Source organism: Temnothorax curvispinosus, unplaced genomic scaffold, assembly GCF_003070985.1.
Source record: "Temnothorax curvispinosus isolate PA1 unplaced genomic scaffold, ASM307098v1 QBEX01011890.1, whole genome shotgun sequence".
In the NCBI taxonomy this organism is placed as follows: domain Eukaryota; kingdom Metazoa; phylum Arthropoda; class Insecta; order Hymenoptera; family Formicidae; genus Temnothorax; species Temnothorax curvispinosus.
The window spans coordinates 62,596-83,742 of record NW_020221670.1 but is presented as its reverse complement, the minus strand read 5'-3'; the positions used below and the strand labels follow the sequence as shown (position 1 = coordinate 83,742).

The 21,147-nt window shown below is 42.0% G+C and overlaps 2 protein-coding genes across 5 annotated transcripts; both read left to right on the top strand.

The window, feature by feature from the left end:
- The first annotated feature begins 51 nt into the window (after window positions 1–51).
- Window positions 52–5,114, top strand: LOC112461955. Its single transcript, XM_025027428.1, has 11 exons — window positions 52–243; window positions 350–619; window positions 713–1,018; window positions 1,240–1,883; window positions 1,970–2,182; window positions 2,258–2,575; window positions 2,700–2,898; window positions 3,062–3,234; window positions 3,320–3,417; window positions 3,488–3,749; window positions 3,901–5,114. The coding sequence occupies exons 2-11, from the start codon at window positions 484–486 to the stop codon at window positions 4,417–4,419; spliced, it is 2,868 nt and encodes a 955-aa protein (XP_024883196.1). The 5' UTR covers window positions 52–243; window positions 350–483; the 3' UTR covers window positions 4,420–5,114.
- A 1,170-nt stretch (window positions 5,115–6,284) lies between these two features.
- LOC112461945 (BAG domain-containing protein Samui-like) lies at window positions 6,285–20,796 on the top strand. Of its 4 annotated transcripts, none has more exons than XM_025027409.1 (4): window positions 12,002–12,257; window positions 12,560–12,724; window positions 16,049–17,635; window positions 17,846–20,796. In XM_025027409.1, exons 2-4 carry the CDS (start codon window positions 12,650–12,652, stop codon window positions 18,302–18,304), a joined length of 2,121 nt encoding a protein of 706 aa, XP_024883177.1. In that variant the 5' UTR covers window positions 12,002–12,257; window positions 12,560–12,649; the 3' UTR covers window positions 18,305–20,796. The 4 variants fall into 4 exon arrangements, with proteins under 4 accessions (XP_024883173.1, XP_024883177.1, XP_024883175.1 ...); XM_025027407.1 differs by having other exon boundaries at window positions 12,002–12,291; XM_025027405.1 differs by lacking the exons at window positions 12,002–12,257; window positions 12,560–12,724 and adding an exon at window positions 6,285–6,649.
- Window positions 20,797–21,147: the final 351 nt, after the last annotated feature.

The following is a 21,147-nucleotide window of genomic DNA, read 5'->3' as shown; positions in this document are numbered from 1 at the left end:
GGGGATTCGTGTCTCGACTAAAGAATACAGGTCGAGACCTGCGTTATCGACCACATCGCGGATTAGCGCGGAAACGAACCTATTTTTGGATGCGTGTCTCATTGGTGGCATTGGTGCACGTGCTAAAGATCAAGCCGATCAAGCGGTTTCACAATGTGTCAAAAAATGTCTCCCGTCGATCGTTACATTCGTTACACCTTTTAAAACGCCGAGGACGCTTTATCACCCACATTGGAAAATGCCGTAAGTGATATATCTCTCAAGTTTCTCTTGATTTTCCCAAAATGGTGGCTTATCAGCGCCTCGCAAATTTTTCATCTTGTCAATAAGTATTAATCATTATTTGCAGAATGTAAATAAAATTCCGTTCCGTTTCCCGTTGCGTCAACATCGTTGATTTCTCCGCTGCTCGTTCGCACGCGATTGGAGCGGGTCTATGAGGCGGATCTGTCGTGTCGGTCGTAGCAATCACGTCGCATCGCAATGAATTCACGCAGAGGGAAGAACGAGGAGGTATTGGCGGAGGTTCTAGACTTGTTCCTCTTGCCGGATTACAACGTCGTCTCGACAACCTATTTAGATCATTTGCTCACCCACATTGCGGAGAACACGAAAGAATGTAAGGAAAGGATGCTCGGCTTTCTCACCTAGTCGCTCCGATTACATCTACTTTGCTAACGGTTACGTCTACTTTGCTTCCTGGATCTCACAGGTGCCACGGTCGATTACGAGTACTGCGAGGTCTTTCAAAAATGGATACCGAAGGCTTTAGCGATATGGGAGTCGGGACAGAAGGCTTCGCAACCTGTAATCACGTTTACGCTGAAACTGGTAGGGATTATCTCGCGGCACGAACTGCGTTATCACTACTGGCAATGTCAGGACGTATACAACCGACTCTACAAAGTCCTGCAATTGCACCGAGAAGATTTGCCGGCGTCCATTAAAATGGCATATACCACAATGTTGTCGAACTTGATCGTTCATCGAAGCGGCAGACAGTGGGTAATACAGTTTGGTAAGACAAAACTATAATATTAATGCTTAGTGTCTATTTAGAATTGTGTTATAGAAAGCAAAAGAATAAAAGCGTTACTTTTCAGAACATTTATATTTTTGCGAATCATAATATACATGTAAATAAATGTATAATAATTTTGAAGCTTATTAAGATTTATATGTTAAGAATTTACAAATAATATAGCTACCAAATTACTACTCTCTTCCTAAACGCGATAGGTGTATGGAAGGACGTTGTGAAATACGCACATTGGAATCAGACGATGTACGTTACGAGGGAGAGTCAGAAATTCTTGTGGACCTTGCTGCTGCATGAACAAAAAAACACTGAGACGTGCAAAGAGATCATTCTGACAGTCGCTGCTCCCCTGATGAGCAATATTCTGAATGTACAAATGCACCAGGCACTGGAGGAGACGTATCTGGAGCAGAACAAACTGTTGTGCTCTACGTTGGACTTATTGACCAGCATCATGGAGAACACTCTGTTTGCGAGTTTGGACAACAGCATTCCCGAGTTGATCGAGAGACTCGTAGACCTCGAGATGCGGGTGAAGGCGTTGTTCGAGGCCTGTATCAGCACTAGATTTCTTCAACATGTGCACAAGCTGCTGCTATTGTCACTATTTTTGAAGCTGAAGCAAGGAATTAAGGAGAACACCACAATGATCGACATTGACGCATGGCACAAGTTCTGCTATGGTCTGTGCTACATTTCTATGATGTTGTTGTCGAAGAAGGACATTATAGAGCTGGTGAAGAACAACAAGTTCTCTATGACATACTGGAAAAAGTTGCTTACATTGCGTGAATTTGTTCTGCCGGAGGAGCACAAGTTTGAGCACCAAGCCATCGCATTAATGGTAAGTCAGTCACAGCTCGTGCATTTAATATGCATGTGTAGTTGGATACTAATATTAAAAGCAAACTGATTTTAATTTATTGACAGATAATACCACTGTGCGTCTGTATAAAGAAGAATCATTTGAATCACGATCTCTTCGATATGTTTGTTAGTAAAATTTTCGACGTAACGTGTACCACTGTACAAAGATTAGCTTACAGCATGAGAGACATTATACGGAAGGGGGATCTTCCAATGGAGCAGATTTGTAAAGTTTCTATCGATATACTCCTTGAAATATCAGACATAATGGATAGAGTGAGTATATACGATTTATTAAATTAAATTAAATCTTGATTAACTTTTGTAATTGTAATTGTACTTTTTTATCAGGATGTAGCTGTGATTGCTTTCCAAGCCTTATGCCACGTCTTGAAAAGTTACATGCCGGACATGTGCGGGCAAGCGAGGAATTGCACGTCATCAGACATAAACAGCACCTCTCCTTCGGAGAATCCGCGAAAGTTTCTGTATAAATCGATATTGGACGGTGATCCTATAGTCAACTATCCTATTCTACTGGCGTCGCTGCTCGATGGCTTGGCTGTCATGACAGAAAAATTCAAACTGAAATGGCAGGAATGCGTGGAAACGATATGTGTGTTATCCCTCGCACAGGAGATTCTCAATCATCCTGGGATACTACCGACGGTAAAAGATTGATTGCTGAAATCAGAGTAATGAATTAATTGTTTGCGTGAGAAAAATTCAGTCGTAATAGTTGTTACTTGGAAAAGAAACTGGAAAACGATGATGAATTTTGATTTCTATTTAGATCTGTGTGAAGGCATTGAAACTGTGCAAACTCGCCATCCATAACTTTATGCCGCCTAATTTGGCGCTACTCGTGGATTCGGACAGCCATATGAACGAGATCGGACCTACGCTCTTCAAAAGATTGCATGACCCCAATTGGGAAGTGAGAGATAGTGTTCTCGAGGTTCTCAACACCATCGCGACTATTTCTGAATACAGTAAGCGAATCAGAGTATTGATATAGATAGCCTCTTCAAGTTTCACAATTATTTGTTTTGACTAATACAGCTAAAACAACATACATACATAACAACATACATACATAACAACATACATAATTAACGTATAATAAAATATATAAAAATACGCAAATTTTCGCAGAATATCCGGCATTCCAAGACTTTCTGTTGATTAACGAGTTTCCGAAAGTGGCAGTCGATATCATTAAAACAGATGATGAGAGCTACGTGCGAGCGTCAGCGTTAACATTCGTCGCGACTATGATACGCATCAACAAGCTATGGGAGCAGCAACTGTCGCAAGTAAATTTATCTGTACGTATATTTATTACTTTTTCCTTACTCGCTTTTCGAATATTGTTGAAGAAGATGAGTTATATGAGTTAACCGATTTTTATAGGAAACGGCGATTGATCTACTCAGGAACGAAAGCGAGGCAATAGTCAGGAGAGAGACTGTGACTCTAATCAAGGAGTTATATGTTCATCAGAACTGGTCGTACGTAGGGTTTATAAATTTGTAATACTTGATATACATTGTAGAATAGTTAATGTCATGCAATTTGCAGGAAAGAGGTCATCAATTCGATGTTGCGAGCAATGTGTATAGCGGCCGTGTTTGATCTGCACTGGGAAGTGAAGACAAACGCATTATCTTTCTGGGACCACTTCGTCAAATCACACTTGACTGATCAGGGAATGCTTGACAACTGCTTCCCAAACGTGACGTTTTCCAAGGAGCATAGGAAGATCGTGGCATTGAACGAAACCGAGATTAAGCGGAGGCTTAATAAGGCACTGGACGAACTAGCGAGACAAAGTTGCCTAGGTGTAAGTAATTAGTTAGAATTCTGATGTTGGGCACGAGCTTTACATTCTTAAATCTATCAGTCCATAAGCAATTAAATGAATAAATATAATTCATAAATTATTAATAAGTAAATATTGATAGCTTGAGTGATTTTTTCCCTTAAACTTTTAGGTGCTTCTGGTTACCCTAAAAGATGATAGCGACTTTGAGGTGTGCAAAGTGTCTGCCGCGATAATCGGCAAATTGAAAACCTGCCTGCTTAAGTACAAGTTAGACGAACCGTCGTCACCGGTGGAAAACCACTCCGTAATAGATACCGTCTATGTTAAAGAAACACCGTCCATTCTCTCATCTATCTACGATGAGAAAATGCAAAATGTCTCAAACATTATTGAGGAAATCGTGGATACAAACGATGCCAATCTGCTCGCAACCATTTACAAGAACTCCATGAACATGGACACCGAGATGGTAAAAGAGGAGGAGAAAGAAGAGAAGAAGACACTGCGTTACATCTCGTCGGTAACGCGCCAAGATTTCCTCCACGCGATCTTCAACTGGGACATCGACGCTTACATCGAGGAGAAGAATCGCTGGCTGAAAACGTATACCAGTAGTTTTGAGTCGATTCTAGACGACATACTGACGATGTACAAGCAGAATGACGTCAATTCGATGGACTGCTACTAAATTTGTAGCAATGTTTCACGCGTGTCTTAACACATTAAAAGGTCGATCTAAAATTAGATGTTATAAAGACTAAACGACTGATCTTTTAAAGAAAGGCTAAATGGGTCTTTTTAAGAAAGGTTTATTATAAAAAAGATTTTATGTTCTTAAATGTACAGATATCAATTATCCTTTATAGTCTATAGTCATCCATTTCGTAAATTATTACATCTATTTCCAAAACCCTAATTTTATCTGCGCAAAATATCGCTGGCCAATAATGTGTTAAACAGCATATGGCATGTGTTCTCTTTTTACATTGGGAGATATGTTGATTGTATAATTGTTACATATTGCATATATATGGAATGCAAGTTGATGTATATATTCGAATACGTCCCTTAGATGGTTAATCGAGTGTATAGGGGATTTATTTTTAATTTCTATGAAGTAGTCCTTTAAACAGGCAGAAATTCTTACAAATTGAATATTCCGTTGTACTTTTTCTTATGTATATTTTTTAATCTGTTCTTTTATTCTAGTGTTTTTTCTTCCACATATATATTTCTCTTATTTCTTCTTTGAATAGCAAGCAAGAGGCTGTGTAACGCTCTTGTTCTTATTCTAAGTAAATTCTATTACACATAAAATGGCACATACTTAATGGTACTGACATTTTGTATATCGTTAATGTAAATAATAAAACAGGAAGCGAAAGAAAATTTACACGTACCTCAATGAATAAGTATGCGAACTTTACACATGAAAGTGACGCATACTGGACTTTTCCTCTCTTTTTTTCCCATTTTAATAGATATTTGTTTCTTTTTGGGAAAGTGTCAAATGGTTTCTTTTTATTTCTTCTACTACATGTTCGTTTTTCGAAGACATTACAATGTATTATTAAGTTATTTTAGATTTGTTTATGTTTTAGGTTTTTTTTATTAGAATAACGTTTTTTCATTCAAAATTTCATATATATGAGGTGGCAGGACTGAAAACAAATAGATTTAAACAGGTGTTTTAAATTTATCCAGATTTTTCCCGTCAGAACAAAAATGTTCTTAAAAATCGATCAATCGCATATGTCTAACAATATATAAGTACAAACGTATAAAAACCGGACACAAAGCCGTAACAAGGTGTTTGTGTTAAGTTATTTAATAAACACGTTTTGTAAAAACATTTCAGCCCATATCTGGCCATCGTCAGTGTGATTGTAAAACTTTAAATTAAACGCAATCAGCGCATGAAACGCAAAATATACAGATATCGAATTGTAGTCGGAATTCAATCAAAATCAAGAGTAAAATAGTTGAAAAGTTAAACCCTTTGGTGTTCGGTGTGGGATGTCATCGCTGATAAATCGGTGATCATGTAACCGGGTTTATCTCTTCAACTATTTTACTCTTTATTTTGATTAAATTCCGACTACCGTGTTCGGCATCTGTATATTGCGTTCCATGCGCCGATTGCATTTTATTTAAAGTTTTGTTAATCACACTGAGCCTGGCCAGATATGGACCGAAACGTTTGTAAATCAATTGTTTATTAAATAACTCAACACGAACAACTTTTTTACGGCTTTGTGCCCGGTTTTTGTACGTTTGATTTTTAATCATTTGAGCTTTTCAAGATTATAAATAAGTGCGCCAATATATGGCGTGTTTGCGTCGGGCGCACTAATTGGCCAATTCCTCCGTATAAAATGATTCATGTATACATACGTGACTACGCGAATTCATCTTGATAGCCCTTTTTCGAAGCTCATGCGCGCGAGCGACGGCGCGACGTCAGTGCGCGTGCGCGTGCGCGTGCGAGCTCGCCCTTTCAAATGCTATCGTCGGCGCACTCCCGGCGCAGCGCTTGATTCGAGCCGCTTGAGCGCTCGTCAGTAACGCGCGAACCTTTGCGCGGGAATGTAGCTGGTAAGAAGTATTAGTTCCGCGATACGAAGGAGCACGAAAGAAAACGAAAGTAACTGCGATCTTGTGTAATCAAACCGCTCGTGTATCGTCGCGAGATTTGACCGGGAATAAAAGGCGCGTCGCGTTTGTGTTGCCTCGCGACAATGTCGTTCTACTTTCGCGACTCGCCGAGATTCGCGGACCGGGTGCGTGACATGTCCGACGACGAGCTGCTACGGGAGATGAAGCAGCGATTCAACGAGGACGGCGGGGACGCGTTCTTCGAGTCCGGTAGACCCACCAGGGGCGACACTTTCGACCGGCCCTTTCCGCGTTTGCCGAGAGTGAGTATTATACTGGTATATTGTTCGTTCGCCGTCATTCGCGCGCCCTTCTCTTCCTCGCGCTATAGTGTGCTTGGAATTCACGATCGTGTCCACGATATGCCGCGGCGTGCTTTTTATCATCGACCTTTATTTTCCCTCTGCCTCATATCCCTCTCATCCTGATCGATCGATCATATCGAAAGGGAAAAAATCTTTGCACCGTTTAACATCCGTTCTCGCACTGTTTGCCACCAAATATCTCCAACATGCAACGTTTGTATTCGCTCTAAATCTCATAGAGTGGTTTCGTCATCACTAATATATTAGATGATTATTGTGATATGGTCACTCCAAAAAAGAGGGTTGTTACTCTACTTTGAGTAAATGAGGGCACTCATCTCAAAAGAGGAAATTCTGAGTTAAAGTAGTGAATTTTTCACTCAAATTTTTAGAGTGGCTACTCTATCGGAGTGATACGATCTTACTCCAAAAGCTGTAGTGAATAACGATTAACTAAAGATCAACTGCATGATAAATGCTCTAACAGAGTGGTTTTCCACTCAAAATTGTAGAGTGACATAATTCGCTCCTATGGACGCACTGATCTACTGCACTCGAAAAGAGTGCCCTTTTCATTCAAAAATGGAGTGCTCCAACTGGATTTCACTCCAGCTTGTACAGCGCAATTTTATTCTTTTTTAAAGTGGCGAATTCCTTGAAGTGCACAGGCTCAATTTTCAAATTTTCGTTACACTTGCATTTTACTCGTTTTGAGCGATATTTCACTCTTCGATTTTAGAGAGTTTTTATAATTTGCGAGATAAAAGTAAAATCACAAACGTTTTAATTACTTTCGTCCCGCAAGGTGAGATAATATAAGCATTGATGTATGTACAAACTTCAGTATTGAAAAAAAGTTAGTATTCATAGTCAGATCCTCTATTCAAGATGTGTCTTAAGTTCATCTTTGGATGCTCTCTCTCTCTATATATATATATATATATATATATATATATATATATATGTATATGTATCGTTTTATTAGCTAAGAAGCATCTGTAGATAAACTGAAGACGGTTTTAAGTATGAGACCTGACTACGAATACCGGCTAAAAATGGGTGCAAATATTAATAGGTAACGCCGTTTACGTCTTCGATGCCACTGCATCACGCGCGAAATTTAAATTCGCGACGAATAAATCAAAGCTTGTTTCGCGCGCTGCGCCGAATTTCTTTATATTTATAGCGCCGTCCCAATTCTCTTGTTCGACGATCATCTCGGTCGTTCAAACGAAGGTTCTGACGTGGCGTCGATCCACACTTTTTCTCCCGGATTTGCTGGCTTATTCTTGTCACCGCGATATTTGCAGATCGTATGTGAAACGATTCGAATCGTACGTAAATCGAGAGAACTCGCGATCGTGTATCTCTCTCGTTTAATTAAAACTTTTCTCCGAGTAAATGCGAAACTTTAACGCAAGGTAAATATTGATACGTCGATCGAAGATTAAGATCGTGTTGACGATGACAGACGAGCTCCGATATTTCGCCACTCTCAAAGGCATTTCCATCGCCAGTTGTCATTTCTAAAAAAGATCAGATTGTTCGTAAAAGATCTGTTTATATCTTTTATCGTTATAGAGTTTTTTTTATTATTGGCAGAAGCTATATGGTAAAAAAAAGATAATAAATTTCTCCGGTTTGATATATCATGCCAAAAATATCGAGAAAAAGAGGGAAGGGAATAAATAACGATTATTTATATATAAGAGCTCTTCAGCTTTAATCCTGCCATTTGATCGAAAACGTCTTTATCTTTAATCGTCATTTCTAGAAAGATCACGTGATTATTATTTATCAAACTTATCGCAAGAGACGCATCGTTCGATATATTCTTCTTTATTAGTGTAAGAACCAAGGAAAGAATTTCTCGATCTGATATTATATATAATATGGAGCCCGAGCAACCCCCGCAATCGGAATGAATACCCTAGTCGTAGGCACTTTCCGGACACCCTTTAACTTCAATATCCTGCGAACCAAAAGGGCCTTTATCACTCATCCGTCGTTGAATAGACCTGGAGAAACGAAGTAGCGTCGTGTTTAGGTGGACTCCCTCCCGAAACGAGTTTCGACGGTACATCCGAGGGTAGGCCACCCCTATCGATCTCGGCTTTTCTCGGGAAGCGGCGTATTTCCGACACTCCTGTGCGTGCATGTGTATATGTATATATGCGTGTCCTAGTCCGGGAGTCCCTTAACGACGCAGATGTCTTTGATGGAAAAATCCGCAAGCCACGTCTCGTAAAACTCCCGAAAGTTTGACATAAAATCAACATTAAAATTAAGAAAAACGAGATTCGCGCTTCTCGAAGATATAAATCATCACTGCGAAATGGTCGCGAAAGTGGGACTCGCCCACAAAGGAACCCGCCCACTCAATCAAAACCGACCTATCGATTGACAATGTTCCGGAAAACACGATAATGCCGCTATGTGTTCTGTGCGCGAAGTATGCTAATTGGCGCGTTGACAATGCGGAACAGGTGATTCGGTTATGTATAGCGATGGGCCAATAGAAGAGAAGAGAAAAGTGCCTCATTACGTAAAGCGAATTGTCGTGCCGCAGATGTGTATGCGTGTGCGTGCGGGCGCGTGTATATGTATGTGTGTATTCCGGAGATGACTCTTTTCATCGTCTTCCCCTTAAGTTGTCCTTAATCTCGACTTAGAAAGGAAAACTCTTATGGTTACTTTAACTACGAATGATAAATGAAACAATAGTCAAGGCCCGGGCACATAGAAATAAACTTAAGCAGTAAAAGACGTAAGCATCAGTAAGAAAATCAACGGTACTGATTCGCTACCGTTTACGTTATGTCTTAAGTTCTTGGGTGTGATTGGCTGATTTGCTTACTGCTTAAGTTTTTCTATGTGCCCGGGTCTTGACTATTGTTTCATTCAACATTCGTAGTTGAAGTATCCATATTCTCAAAGATATGAAAAAATTCGAGTGTGATAAAAAGGGTATGTCCTTGAATATTTCGCATTGTCAAGTTCTCGTATATTTTTAAAAGCAGCAAAGATATTTTAGACAAGCGCTCGACCCACTTCGTACACAACGTAATTCGTTATCGATTCGGTGGGTGGGAAAATGTAACAGAATAGGGCACGTATTGTACTTTTCGGAATGGATTCGGAATCGGAATTGTTTAGTTATTTCCTAGATTTTTATTGCGTTTCAAAGAGAAAACGGAATAATTCCGATCGGAATCCATTCCGAAAAGTTTTATAATAATGCCTAAGAAAAATATTTTTTCATAAAGCAATAAGTCGAAAATGTGGATAGAAATGTTCATTTTTTACACGTGACTTTTGCCTCGTTTTTCCATTACTTTCGAGAAGATTGAATTTGGAGGAGTCGAAAGGTGTGATCGTCGTGATCTCGCGACCTGCGACGGCAAAATGCGCCGCGATTGCGGCTTCACGCATGTTGCATGTTGGCAATGATATTGTACACACACGGTTAGCGTTATTTATATATTTAACGTATTAAACTTCGCCGCGCGTTGCACAACGCAAATTGCGTAATGCAAAAAGTGCGCGATTGTTGTTCGCTCGGTTGACTTCTTCGACTTCACGGCGATTCGGAGTTTAAATGCGGCGCAACGTGTTCGCAACTCAAAAATCGAAACTCTTCACATTTATTTGATGCGTCATTTTGATAGAAAGAGTAAAAAACAAGATTTTTTCGCAAATTATTCTCTTTTGAAAGCGGGATTACAGCTTCGAAATCTCGCAGTAATCTTTATTGCCGTTCGATTCGCTCATTAATGAATTAAGTAAATTTCACGCTGCGCGCCGTCGCGCGTCGTGTCCCTTCGCCCCTCTTTTTCCTCTTCTCCCCCCTCCTCCTCCTCCTCCTCCTCCTCCACATCCCTCTACCGTTGTATGAATGAGCCTTTCGCCGGTTCGCGTCGGACTCGCGCGACCTCCTCGCGTCTCCTGCGTTCCTGGCATCGCTATCGATCACTGTAGATCATCGATCGTCATTATCGATGATCCCACGAGCGATCGAGACACGCGCGACTCGCGTTTGGGCGCTCGTACAAAACGCTGTTTATCGTTACGCTATTACGCCACGTTACGTCATTCTGATTCGCGGATAATCTGCGTCACATGTAATACACGTACAAATCCCATTTAAAGTTACGTGGCGAACATCGGTGCTTCGGGTTCGGTAATTTTCGCCGAACTCGTTATCCCTCCGCGCATAGCTCCGCGAATCAGAATGCTCATCGCTATTTCTTCGTTACACTGTCTTCTCTCTTGTCAGTCAAACTTGTCAGTCAAACGTTCATTTTTATTTTAAATGCGCTTGATGGGAGAACGCGTGGTACGCGAGCTACGCGCTCAAGCTACCTCTGAATGCCATGCCCATATCTACCTATACGGATTAGGATTGAAGTTGGATTGAAATTTAACCAAACGGAGCAAAGTTCACTAAACTTGAAATTAGTTTTCTCTCTCTTTATTTTGATTGATTAAACTTCAATCTAATCCCAATCCGTATATAGTCTGATATGGGTTTTACGCTTTTTGCGATTGATCATGGTCAGTCGAGTAATTCAGTACGGGTCCTTTCGCTCGAGACTAAAAATATAGGTCATAAATCTCTTTTCTTCTCTCTCGGTTGACCGTGGCGCGCTCTCTCGTCCTTATCTGCCGGTCTACCTCCGCACGTTCTTGTACTTTCTGATGTACATACCTAGAACAAGACACAAGACACATACGCTTCGGTGAGAAGAGCAAAGTCACAAAGAGCGACCGAGACGAATGGATCTTTCACGACTTGTCTCACCGTCTCGCATTTCCTTTTTCTTTTGTTTCTATTTTTAAGCTTAAGCCTTTTTTTGTTCATTTATAATTAACCGTTTAAAATAAAATGATTTATTAATTCGGAACAACGTGGTACAAAGTTAGAACAATCTGGAACAACTTTCAAAAATATAATTTTCCAGAAAAAAGGAGTCCTTTTTCTTACATTTTAATTTGCAGAAAAAAAAAGAAAAAATATAACTATATGTTTCTCAATATTTTGAAAGTATATCGTACAGAACGGAATGAAACGTCGACCGTGACGTAACGTAAACGCTTCCGCGTTTTCTCGATCGAGCGAGAAGTTAGGCACGAGAAGCCACGAGAAGCTTCTAGCAGTTCTAGCGTGTTCTAGCGAGTTCTCGCGCTTGCTCGGCCGCTCTGTCGGCCGTCGTCGGCCGTCTCCGCCTGCGCTCGCCGCCGCCGCCGGTGGTCACGTGGTCGCGCACGGCCTACACGTAATCGAGTATTTAAGTTGTCGCCCGTAGCCCGCGCGCTGTCAGTCTCGTTGTCAACCGCGTTCGTGGTGGATCACGCGCGCAATCACGGCGAAACGCACGTGCACACGGTTTTTCTTCTCTTTTTTTTTTACGACTCGAAGAGAACGGCCTTGAAAAAGTACGGCCAGTGAGGCGAGTGTGAAAGAGAGACGCGCACGAGTGTATAGCGGCCGTGTTGCTTATGTAATCGCGGCGGAGGCAGAGGAAACGCGAGGAGGAGACGAGGAAAAGCCGAGAGAGAAGCACGAGTGAGTGTCAGCCTATTGCGAGCGAGCGAGCAAAGTGAGAGAGAAACAGATATATATATATATATATACGTATATCGAGAGCGTGTGAGAGCGTGAGCGAACGAGCGAGAGCGAGAGAGAGAGATAGAGAGAGAAAGAGAGAGAACGCGAGAAGGTATCGTGGAGATTTCGAGAAAAATCTCGGAGCAACCTTTTCTCGACGTCTTCGAATCGCGCTTTCGCGAGAGAACCGCTAAAAAAAGATTCTGTTCGAGAGTATATTACGAAGGAGGCAAAAGAAACGAGAGAGAGTAAAGTTTTAGATCTTTCCTTCTCTAACCGCTGGTGCAAGCGAGAAAGAGAGTGCGTGACAGGTATCCAAAAACGGACGCGGGCTCGAACGGGTCCAGAAAATGGACTCGCCTGTCATCATGGATGCAGCATCCAAATTCGGACGAGAGATCGATCTGGACCGCTGCTCGTTCCCCGTAAGTGACGTTATCCACTTGTTTTTTTTCTTTTTCCTTTTCTTTTAATGCGTCAAATTTTTTCTCGCGAGACGGGAGACGGGAGGCTTCTCCGCGCGTGCGGTTGCTCCGTTTTGCACACTCCGGCGAAACTCCGCGAGAACCTTCCCGAAAGCACGAAGTTCGAGATTCAGGCTTCTCCCTAACCAGGAAAACCTGTCCGTTTGTAAACGATTACGTATATCTCGGATTGGCGACGTTTTCGTGTGGGACTGTAGTGCGTCATGGATTACGCGCTGCTGCCGCTCTGCGATTCTTACTTCGCTATTGCCGCTTAAGTCCCGATCGCAAACACGATACGGAGGGACGTGAATAGGACGCACACGGTGGCGGCCCGAACCTCTTCTTCCTCCTGGTTTCATACTCTTGAGATGACACGATCCAGACCTTAGGAATCGGCGGCGCACGCGAGATATTTCCATACCGCGCGAGTTCTCCCTACCGATATTTGGCCCCCTCCTCCACCTCTCCACCCATCCGCCGTTGGCTCCTCGCATTCCGCGTTTCGAGATCGCGTGGAAATCAAAAATAGCATTCGCGCCGTATTTTTCGCGTCGCATTCGAACGGCGCGTTCTGTCGCGACAAAAAAAAAAGATAATAAATAAGAAATATATTATTATCGAGTCACGACATTCGTCTAGAAATTTTGTATTTCATTGTTATAATTGTCACAAAAATTTTCTCTCGCTAATTGATATCTCGACGATATAAAATGTGTTACAAATGTTCTCAACAAGAAACAAACATAATGAAAAGAAAACCGGCGTTCGTATATTGATGCATCATCGAGTTATCGCGAACAATCGCGATGCGTGACCATCAAATACCAGACGTGATGTCACGAAACCCATTTAGACGCCTCGGAAGACCGCCGTTATTATTGTGGTCGATACCTACACTAAAGCCCGAATCAGATCATTGGAGATTGAGGATAGCGAATTGGAGTAAAATTCGACCAAATTGGATGACTTTGATCTTCGCCCGTTATGTCCCGAATACTTACTAATCTCCATTTCGCGATCCTAAAGGCCCCCGCATAATGAAAAATATAAGGAACGAGGAACAGATATTAGCGATTAGGACTAAAGAATCAGGAGTAAAACTGGATGCACAATGAAAAACACAGGCAACAGAAACAAGGGAATAACACAGATAATAGATTTTTAACTTATCGGAAGCCGTGTATCAATGCTACATTAGCTTTATTCCTGATATCTTAGTCCTAATCGCTAATATCTGTTCCTTGTTCCTTATATTTTTCATTCACAGCGGGGGCCCTTAATCTCTAATTCGCAATCCTCAATGCATAGTTTGGTATGGGCTTAACGAGCGGCTCGACGTTACGTCGAAAGGCGCGGCATGACGTCACGCCGCGCCGGTCACGTTATCAGATAGCTTCCTACGCTCGATACCGGCCGTATGATTAGGCGAGATCGCGCCGAGGGAGGCAAGGAGTAACGAGGGGGGATTACTTCATACGGTTGACTCCTTTCTGTAACCACGTCCCGATGACGTTTTTCCCTCGGCGTTTCATGTTCTGGAACGCGACGGATGGTTCGCGTGCACGCGTGGGCGTATTTGCGCGTGTTCCAACGAAGACGGAGACCAAGAACCGAAAAGAAACGAGATCGAGCGACCGTTTCCCCGTATGATATCATCCAGCGGAAATAAATTAAAGAAACTTTAGGAAAGAAAAGGCGAAGAAGGAAGATGAGAAAATGAATTTCCTTCTTCCTTGAAACCGTTAAAATAAATTCGACAGGAATGACGAGATCGTCAATAATAGCAAGCGACGCACAAGTGCGTCAAAAATCCATTTTTGGATCGAAGGCACTCTAAATTTATCATTTCAAAAAGCATCGGTATTTGAGCACAATAGTAACTTGTTATGGGTCACTTTCGCGGTTGATAGCGAAAAGTTAACGTGGTGGTGGCGTGTTAGCCAGGGCCAGCCGGGCTGAAAATAGGAAAATCCGATTATCGGGCGTAGGTGCGCGTATATAAGCGGCTCTCCCAGTTCTCGCTCGCTCTCTCTCTCTTTCTCTCTCTTTGTCCCTTCTACCGCCATTTTTCTTTCATTTTCTCTTTCTTTCTTTCGCGTCCCGTGTATGGTTTTCTTGTAACATGCGTCCGTCGGTCGCGCTAAGTGGAACGACGACGCGACCTCGATTCGCCGCAGGAAGAAGAGAAGGAGAAGAAGGAGGATTCGTCACCTCGTGCCCGATTACGCGAATTTCCCCTTCAGCGCCCTTGCTCGCGTTCATCGGATCGAAGTCGATACGATTCGAATGTCGCACGCAGTTGTCACTGTGAGGGTGACTTCGATCGAACTCCAATCAACTTGATCGGTGATTAATTCAACTAGTAGAATTACTTATTATACAATTTCTAACTACATATAACTCGTTCCTAATTTAACTTAATTTTTCTATCTATGTATTAAACAACAAAAAATTAATTGTTTTATCCGCATTATAACAAAATAGAAATACTGCTTGATAAGTTAATCGCCGATTAAGTTAATTGCAATTTAGTCGAAGTCGCCCTTTATTTTTTAGCGAATATGAACCTGGCGTAAGTCGAAGGATATCCCCGAATTCGGTGCCTGCATTGTTCCGCATTGAAGGTGTGCGCTAAAGGTTCACGCTCAGATAACTTCATACATAACGGCCTTCGCGTGCACCGCTGTCCGCTGCGAAGTTGTGCGGACAATCGAATTCGCTAATAGCGAAATTCGGCAGACATGCAACTCTATTCACGCACTACAAAGATTGCTAGACGTGAAACTATTTAAATACAAGAGCGTAATATGAAGAAACTTAAATGATATCCAACTCTGACGCATACATTTCATTAAAAATGTGATAATATTACGCTTGAGTATCTTATCGGTAAAAATGTTTACATTGTGTTTTCATTAAAAGATAATTTCCTGCATAATAATTTTTAGCATGCACCAACGCATAGTACAAGCGAATTCGCTGCAATATATGATGTTCAATGTGAACGTCTTTAATCTTCCATTTCCAGATTAAAGTCGAACATTGCTATTTAGATATTCGTTTATCATGATTATTGGTGAAAGAGACCCATATATGTACATATAGATTAACTCAATATTGCGTAAACTGTTTTTTTTTTTTTATCTTTTAACCTTATGTTTTATCTTTCGCACATGTCAAACACCTGCCAAACAGTTCAAGTCATGAATTATTTAGTCGTCACAGTATGAGTAATTGAGAACACCGGCATCGACTTCATCAAGTTTTTGTCTGTCTCCGTAGGGCTTCCCGTTCGACGACGACGCCGCCGACGTTTTCGAGCGTCCGCGCGGTGACGGGATCCGCGCGCATCTGGACGACCTTGCGGCGCGTCACCCCGAGTTCGCTGAGCACCTGCGTGGTCCGCCTTGGCCATTCGGCGGTTCCCTGTTGCGTGACCGCCGCTGCCGACGTCACGGATCCGGTGGTAGCAACGACGACCAGCAGCAAGGTCAGCAGCATCAGGTGGACGAGGACGCGCGTAGCCAGGCAAGTGGTAGCAGCGCCGCGAGTGGTGCGAGTGCTGTCAGCTCGCACAGCGGCGGTGGCGGCGGCGGCGGTGGCGAGCACGACCTGACGTCATCGTCCGCGATACCGCAGTACGGTCTACGCAACACAGTCGACATAGGCCAGCAGCAACGACGCTGCGACATGGAGATGAGTCCGGAGAAGGGTGAGCGCGGTCAGCGCTCGATGTCGGCACCGCCGGAAAGCTGGCAGCAACAGCAAGGCCAACCGCAAGGCCAAGATCAGCAATCATCGCAACCTGGTCAAGGTCAAAGATTCGTGTCCCGAGTAGATATTACGCCGCAGCACAATCAGCAGCAGCAGCGCGCCCAGTCGCCTAGTAAACCAGCCAGCAATGTCCGACACATCCCCATCTTTGTGGAGGGTCGCGACGTACCGGTGATGCCAAAGATTGCGACTGATGACGCGCCATCGTCCACTTTCCAGCAGCATTACCATCAACGACAACCGTCGCCGCCGTCCCACCACTTTGACAGATCGTCGCCACCAGCGCATCACTTCCACAGACCGTCACACTTTAATGAACGCTTCAGTCGACAGCAGTGGCCACCATCGCATTTCCAAGATGTGTTTTATAAGCCGGCAGCTTTTGAACAACCGATACGGAAGCAACAACAACCACCCCAATACCATTATCAACAGCCTCAGTCTCATCAGCAACAACCCCAACATCATCACCAGCAATATCAGCAACCTCAATCACATCACGAGCAACAACACCAGCAACAACCTCAACATCATCACCAGCAATATCAGCAACCTCAATCGCATAACGAGCAACATCACCAGCAACAATTTCAACAACCTCAGCATCATCAGGAACATCAGCAGCAGCAACAACATCAAGAAGCGCCGAAACCAAAGCCTCCAATGCCAAAGGATCCTCTGGAAAGAGTTGCCCTGGTGCAAAAGGAAGTGGACAATTTGGCCGAGCAGGTACGACGTTACGTCGGTGGTTCCCGGCAAGACAAGGAATATATTTACCTGGACGAGATGCTGACGCGCGAATTAATCAAATTAGACGACATAGAGACGGAAGGTCGGGAGAATGTGCGACAAGCGCGTAAAAACGCTATCAAGACTATACAGGATACCATTAGCTTGCTGGAATCAAAAACACCAATTATCAATCAGCAAGAGCAACAACCTACTGTACATGAAGAGGTCCAGGAGTCCGCTGAGAAGGATCAGCGAGGAGAAGAGACCTCGCAAGTCCCTGAGCCAATGGAGATAGACGCGAAGCAAGAGAAGCAGAGTAACGAGCCAATACCGCTTCCGCCAGGGCCATCGGCGCCGACGAAGGTGAGAAATGATGAGCGTTGGTACACCAGGTTGGTTAAAACGCTGGATACTTTATTATCAATTATATAAAAAATGTCTAACAATTTGGTTTATTTACATTGTCAAATTACATTTTATCTTTTTTGTTTAAAACACATTGTTTCTCTTTTATGAGTATAGTATTTATGACGAATTATCTTATTCATTTGGTATCTTATTTCCTTTTTGCAGGCGAAAGTGGAATCCTCGGAAAGTGAAATTGCGGCAACGGCTGCCGAATCCACGAATCAAAACATCGTCCCTCCCGGCCAACAGGAAATCGAACAAAAAATAGAGAATTTATCAGCGGAAAATATGAAACAGCTTGTTGCACTTATGTCAACAGACGAATCAACAAAATGCGTGAACGAAACGAGTAAAGAATCAAAGCAGAGTGACGGAAAGGATGGAGAACAACGTAAGGATAGCGACGTGTCGCAAACGATGACGAAAAATAAACACGCGACGTCGAAGCAGCAAACGAAGGAAGCAACGGAGGGAAATACAGAGGCGAACGACGAACAGCGGAGTTCGACGGAATCGCCGAGGTCGCAGAAGAAGACAAAGAAGACGAAGAAGAAGGAGCAGCAACAACCGGTGTCCGAGCAGGCGATTCCGCTGCCGCCACCGTCAACGGAAAGCGCGAAGTAAAAGTGGAACGTTGAAGAAGTGTTATATAGTCGAACGTGGATCCTAACCGTGGACACGACTCGACAAGAGTCGACGAATGAGAGAGAGAGAGAGAGAGAGAGAGAGAGAGAGAGAGAGAGAGAATTTTATGGGTCGTAAAGAAACGAGGATCGGCTGGAAAGGGAGTTCCGTGAATCGCGAAGGAACATTGACGATGAAGAAGTTTCGAAGGACATCGAATTGTCGCCAGACACCGCGAAGTGGCTTGACTGATTTATATTAAGACGCTGAACACTGTTATCGTTTCATATTTTTTTCTGTTTAGTTCCCGAACTAAAGTCAAGCTAATCGCGTTTGAGCCGAGCAACGAAATCGAATCCTTCGGTCTCGTGAGTTACTCGTCATTGCCTTAGGACAAGGCCTTCATCTTTTATAGAATATCGCGAGCGAGAACAAACTAGAAACGGTACCGACCGTAAGTTTGTTAGCTTCTTCGGAGAAACGGCCTTCGATTTAAAGCTCTTAAACGGCCGCACATCCGCGTGTTCCGTTATACTTTTTCAAGAAAGAATCTATATGTCGAAATACGCACAGCGAGCGTATTTTTCTCCCTGTCAATGATATATAATTCTTCTCACTTTTCTTCTAATTTATTTATGATTTGCGAGCTCGTGGACGATTGTGAGATAAATTGAGACCGCGCCTGATTCGTACGAGATAAACTCGAAATCGCGTGGATTAAGTTTTATCGCGAATTCAGGCGCGTAACTTGGAGAACATCCTAAAAAGAGAAACATAGTATCGCTACATTTTCATCTGTTGAGCAGACCAATTTTCTAACATCGTAATACCACAAGTATTCACTTAAAATAACTTATGTGTAGAGAACGCGCTAAATTACTGATAGTACGCAAATCAAATACGTAATTTTTACAGGTTGTAGAATGCAGGAAAAAATGTATTTGTATTTAAATTATAAAGTAATACACGCGAATAATGTAAAGTGTGCATGTCTAACTCTGTCAGAATTTTGTTTTTCTTTTACATTTTTCGCTCTTTACGATGTGATACCGAAAAATTGGTCTGTTTGGCAGGTATATAACGTCATTATACTCAATATAGCATCACGTAGAGCGTACACGTGACGACAATGATGACGATAAGTTAATATTGATTTCTAATTTATTGTATGCCTGCCCGCGAGATAATTTCATGTTCGCGAGTGTGTTTGTTGTTGACGCTAATAATTTTCTGCGTATCGCGCGTACATCTGCCGATACAAAGTGGCACGGATGTGTATATGAGGCATGTGCACATACAAACTTTAGAGTCATGAATATCCGTCGAGAACACCGATGTGTGCATATTTCTCCGTCCCTTATTTCTTCTTTCTAAATTTATCCAGGATGTGTTCCGCGACATATATTAATTTATGCGTGCGTAATTTAGTGCAAATTAAAGTCAGTTCTCTCTTAACAGACACTTAAAAGTTGCTGAAAGATAGTTTTCCCATAAGTGATCATAGTAAACAGATTGCACACTAGTTCCTCAAGATCATTCTAATATTTTTATACGCAATTCTATTAAAAAAAAGAGCGTTTTTTTTCAAAGAATTTCTGTAAGATACAGGACGTCATAAAATATGATTATAAAATCAAAATTCAAATCTGTTTGCTAAGCTCCAAATACAGGAAATTGAAATTCTTTTCAATTTTGCAGTGTCGAAATCCCCAAAAAAAGAAAGGGGGGCGATGTTTCCAATTTAGATAAGAACACCTGTAAAACATTGTTTTCTCCTTCTAATAGGTACAATTACTGCCTACAAGCCTACGCCTGTAGTTTACATATACCATTGTTCATGGAAATTACGAGGTGATAAAATAAACGGCCACATTTTTGTTGAGGAAAAAAAATCGATTTTATATTCCTTAAAGAATTCACGCGTTTGTGGCGGGACACCCTGTATACAGCACTCCAGATTTAGCGTCTGTTTAGAATTCTTGAAACGTTTCAGATACGCGACGCTCGAGAAAAGTCCATTCGAATCGTCCGAGATCTGAACCTTGAACATATTCGAAGGTCCATATACGGGGATCTCGAAGTTTCCTAAGAAAGTTTGTCCTTCTATTTGCCCCTTTATTTATTCCTTTTACGGAGAATCACGAAAGAATGAAGAACGGACAAGGGCAACGCATTGTTTTTTCGATTTCTCGTTTATAGTGTGATACTTCTTTTATCTTCATCTTCTCTTGTGTCTGTACGACATTTTGTTCGCGTATCTGTACTGACACTATTTTCCAGCCGGAAATTTTGTATTTTTTCTGATATGAAAGATATGAGAGAATGTGAGAATATTTGTGCGTGTGCGTTTGCGTATTCGTGAAAAAGAGAGAGAGAGAGAGAGAGAAAGCGTGTGATAAAAAAAAATATATATGTATACATATATGTACGAGATGAAAGTGTGACTACTGTATGAGATTGATCAGTGAAAATACAAAGTCTGTTCTATCTTACAACCGTTTCGTTCTTTTCCTCTAGACTAGATCAAAGTGACATTACAGTACCGCAATTGAATAATCTGAATAGACATTTTCAAATAATTTTTTTAAAGTGGATTTCTTACATATTATAATATGCTGTAATTGTCAAGTTGAGCAATATCTTTAGCAAATTTTTTATATATATAGTTTCACGGCGTTCGCCATTTATCATTATCATCGTACATTATTTCATTTCGTATTTTATATTTTTTTCATTTTTTATTCTTACAATATTACTCTTAAAATCATACGCTTGTTCGTTTCTTCAGTTGAGTGCAAATATACAATCTATTGAATACTCGTTGAATTCTCTCTCTTGGTGAT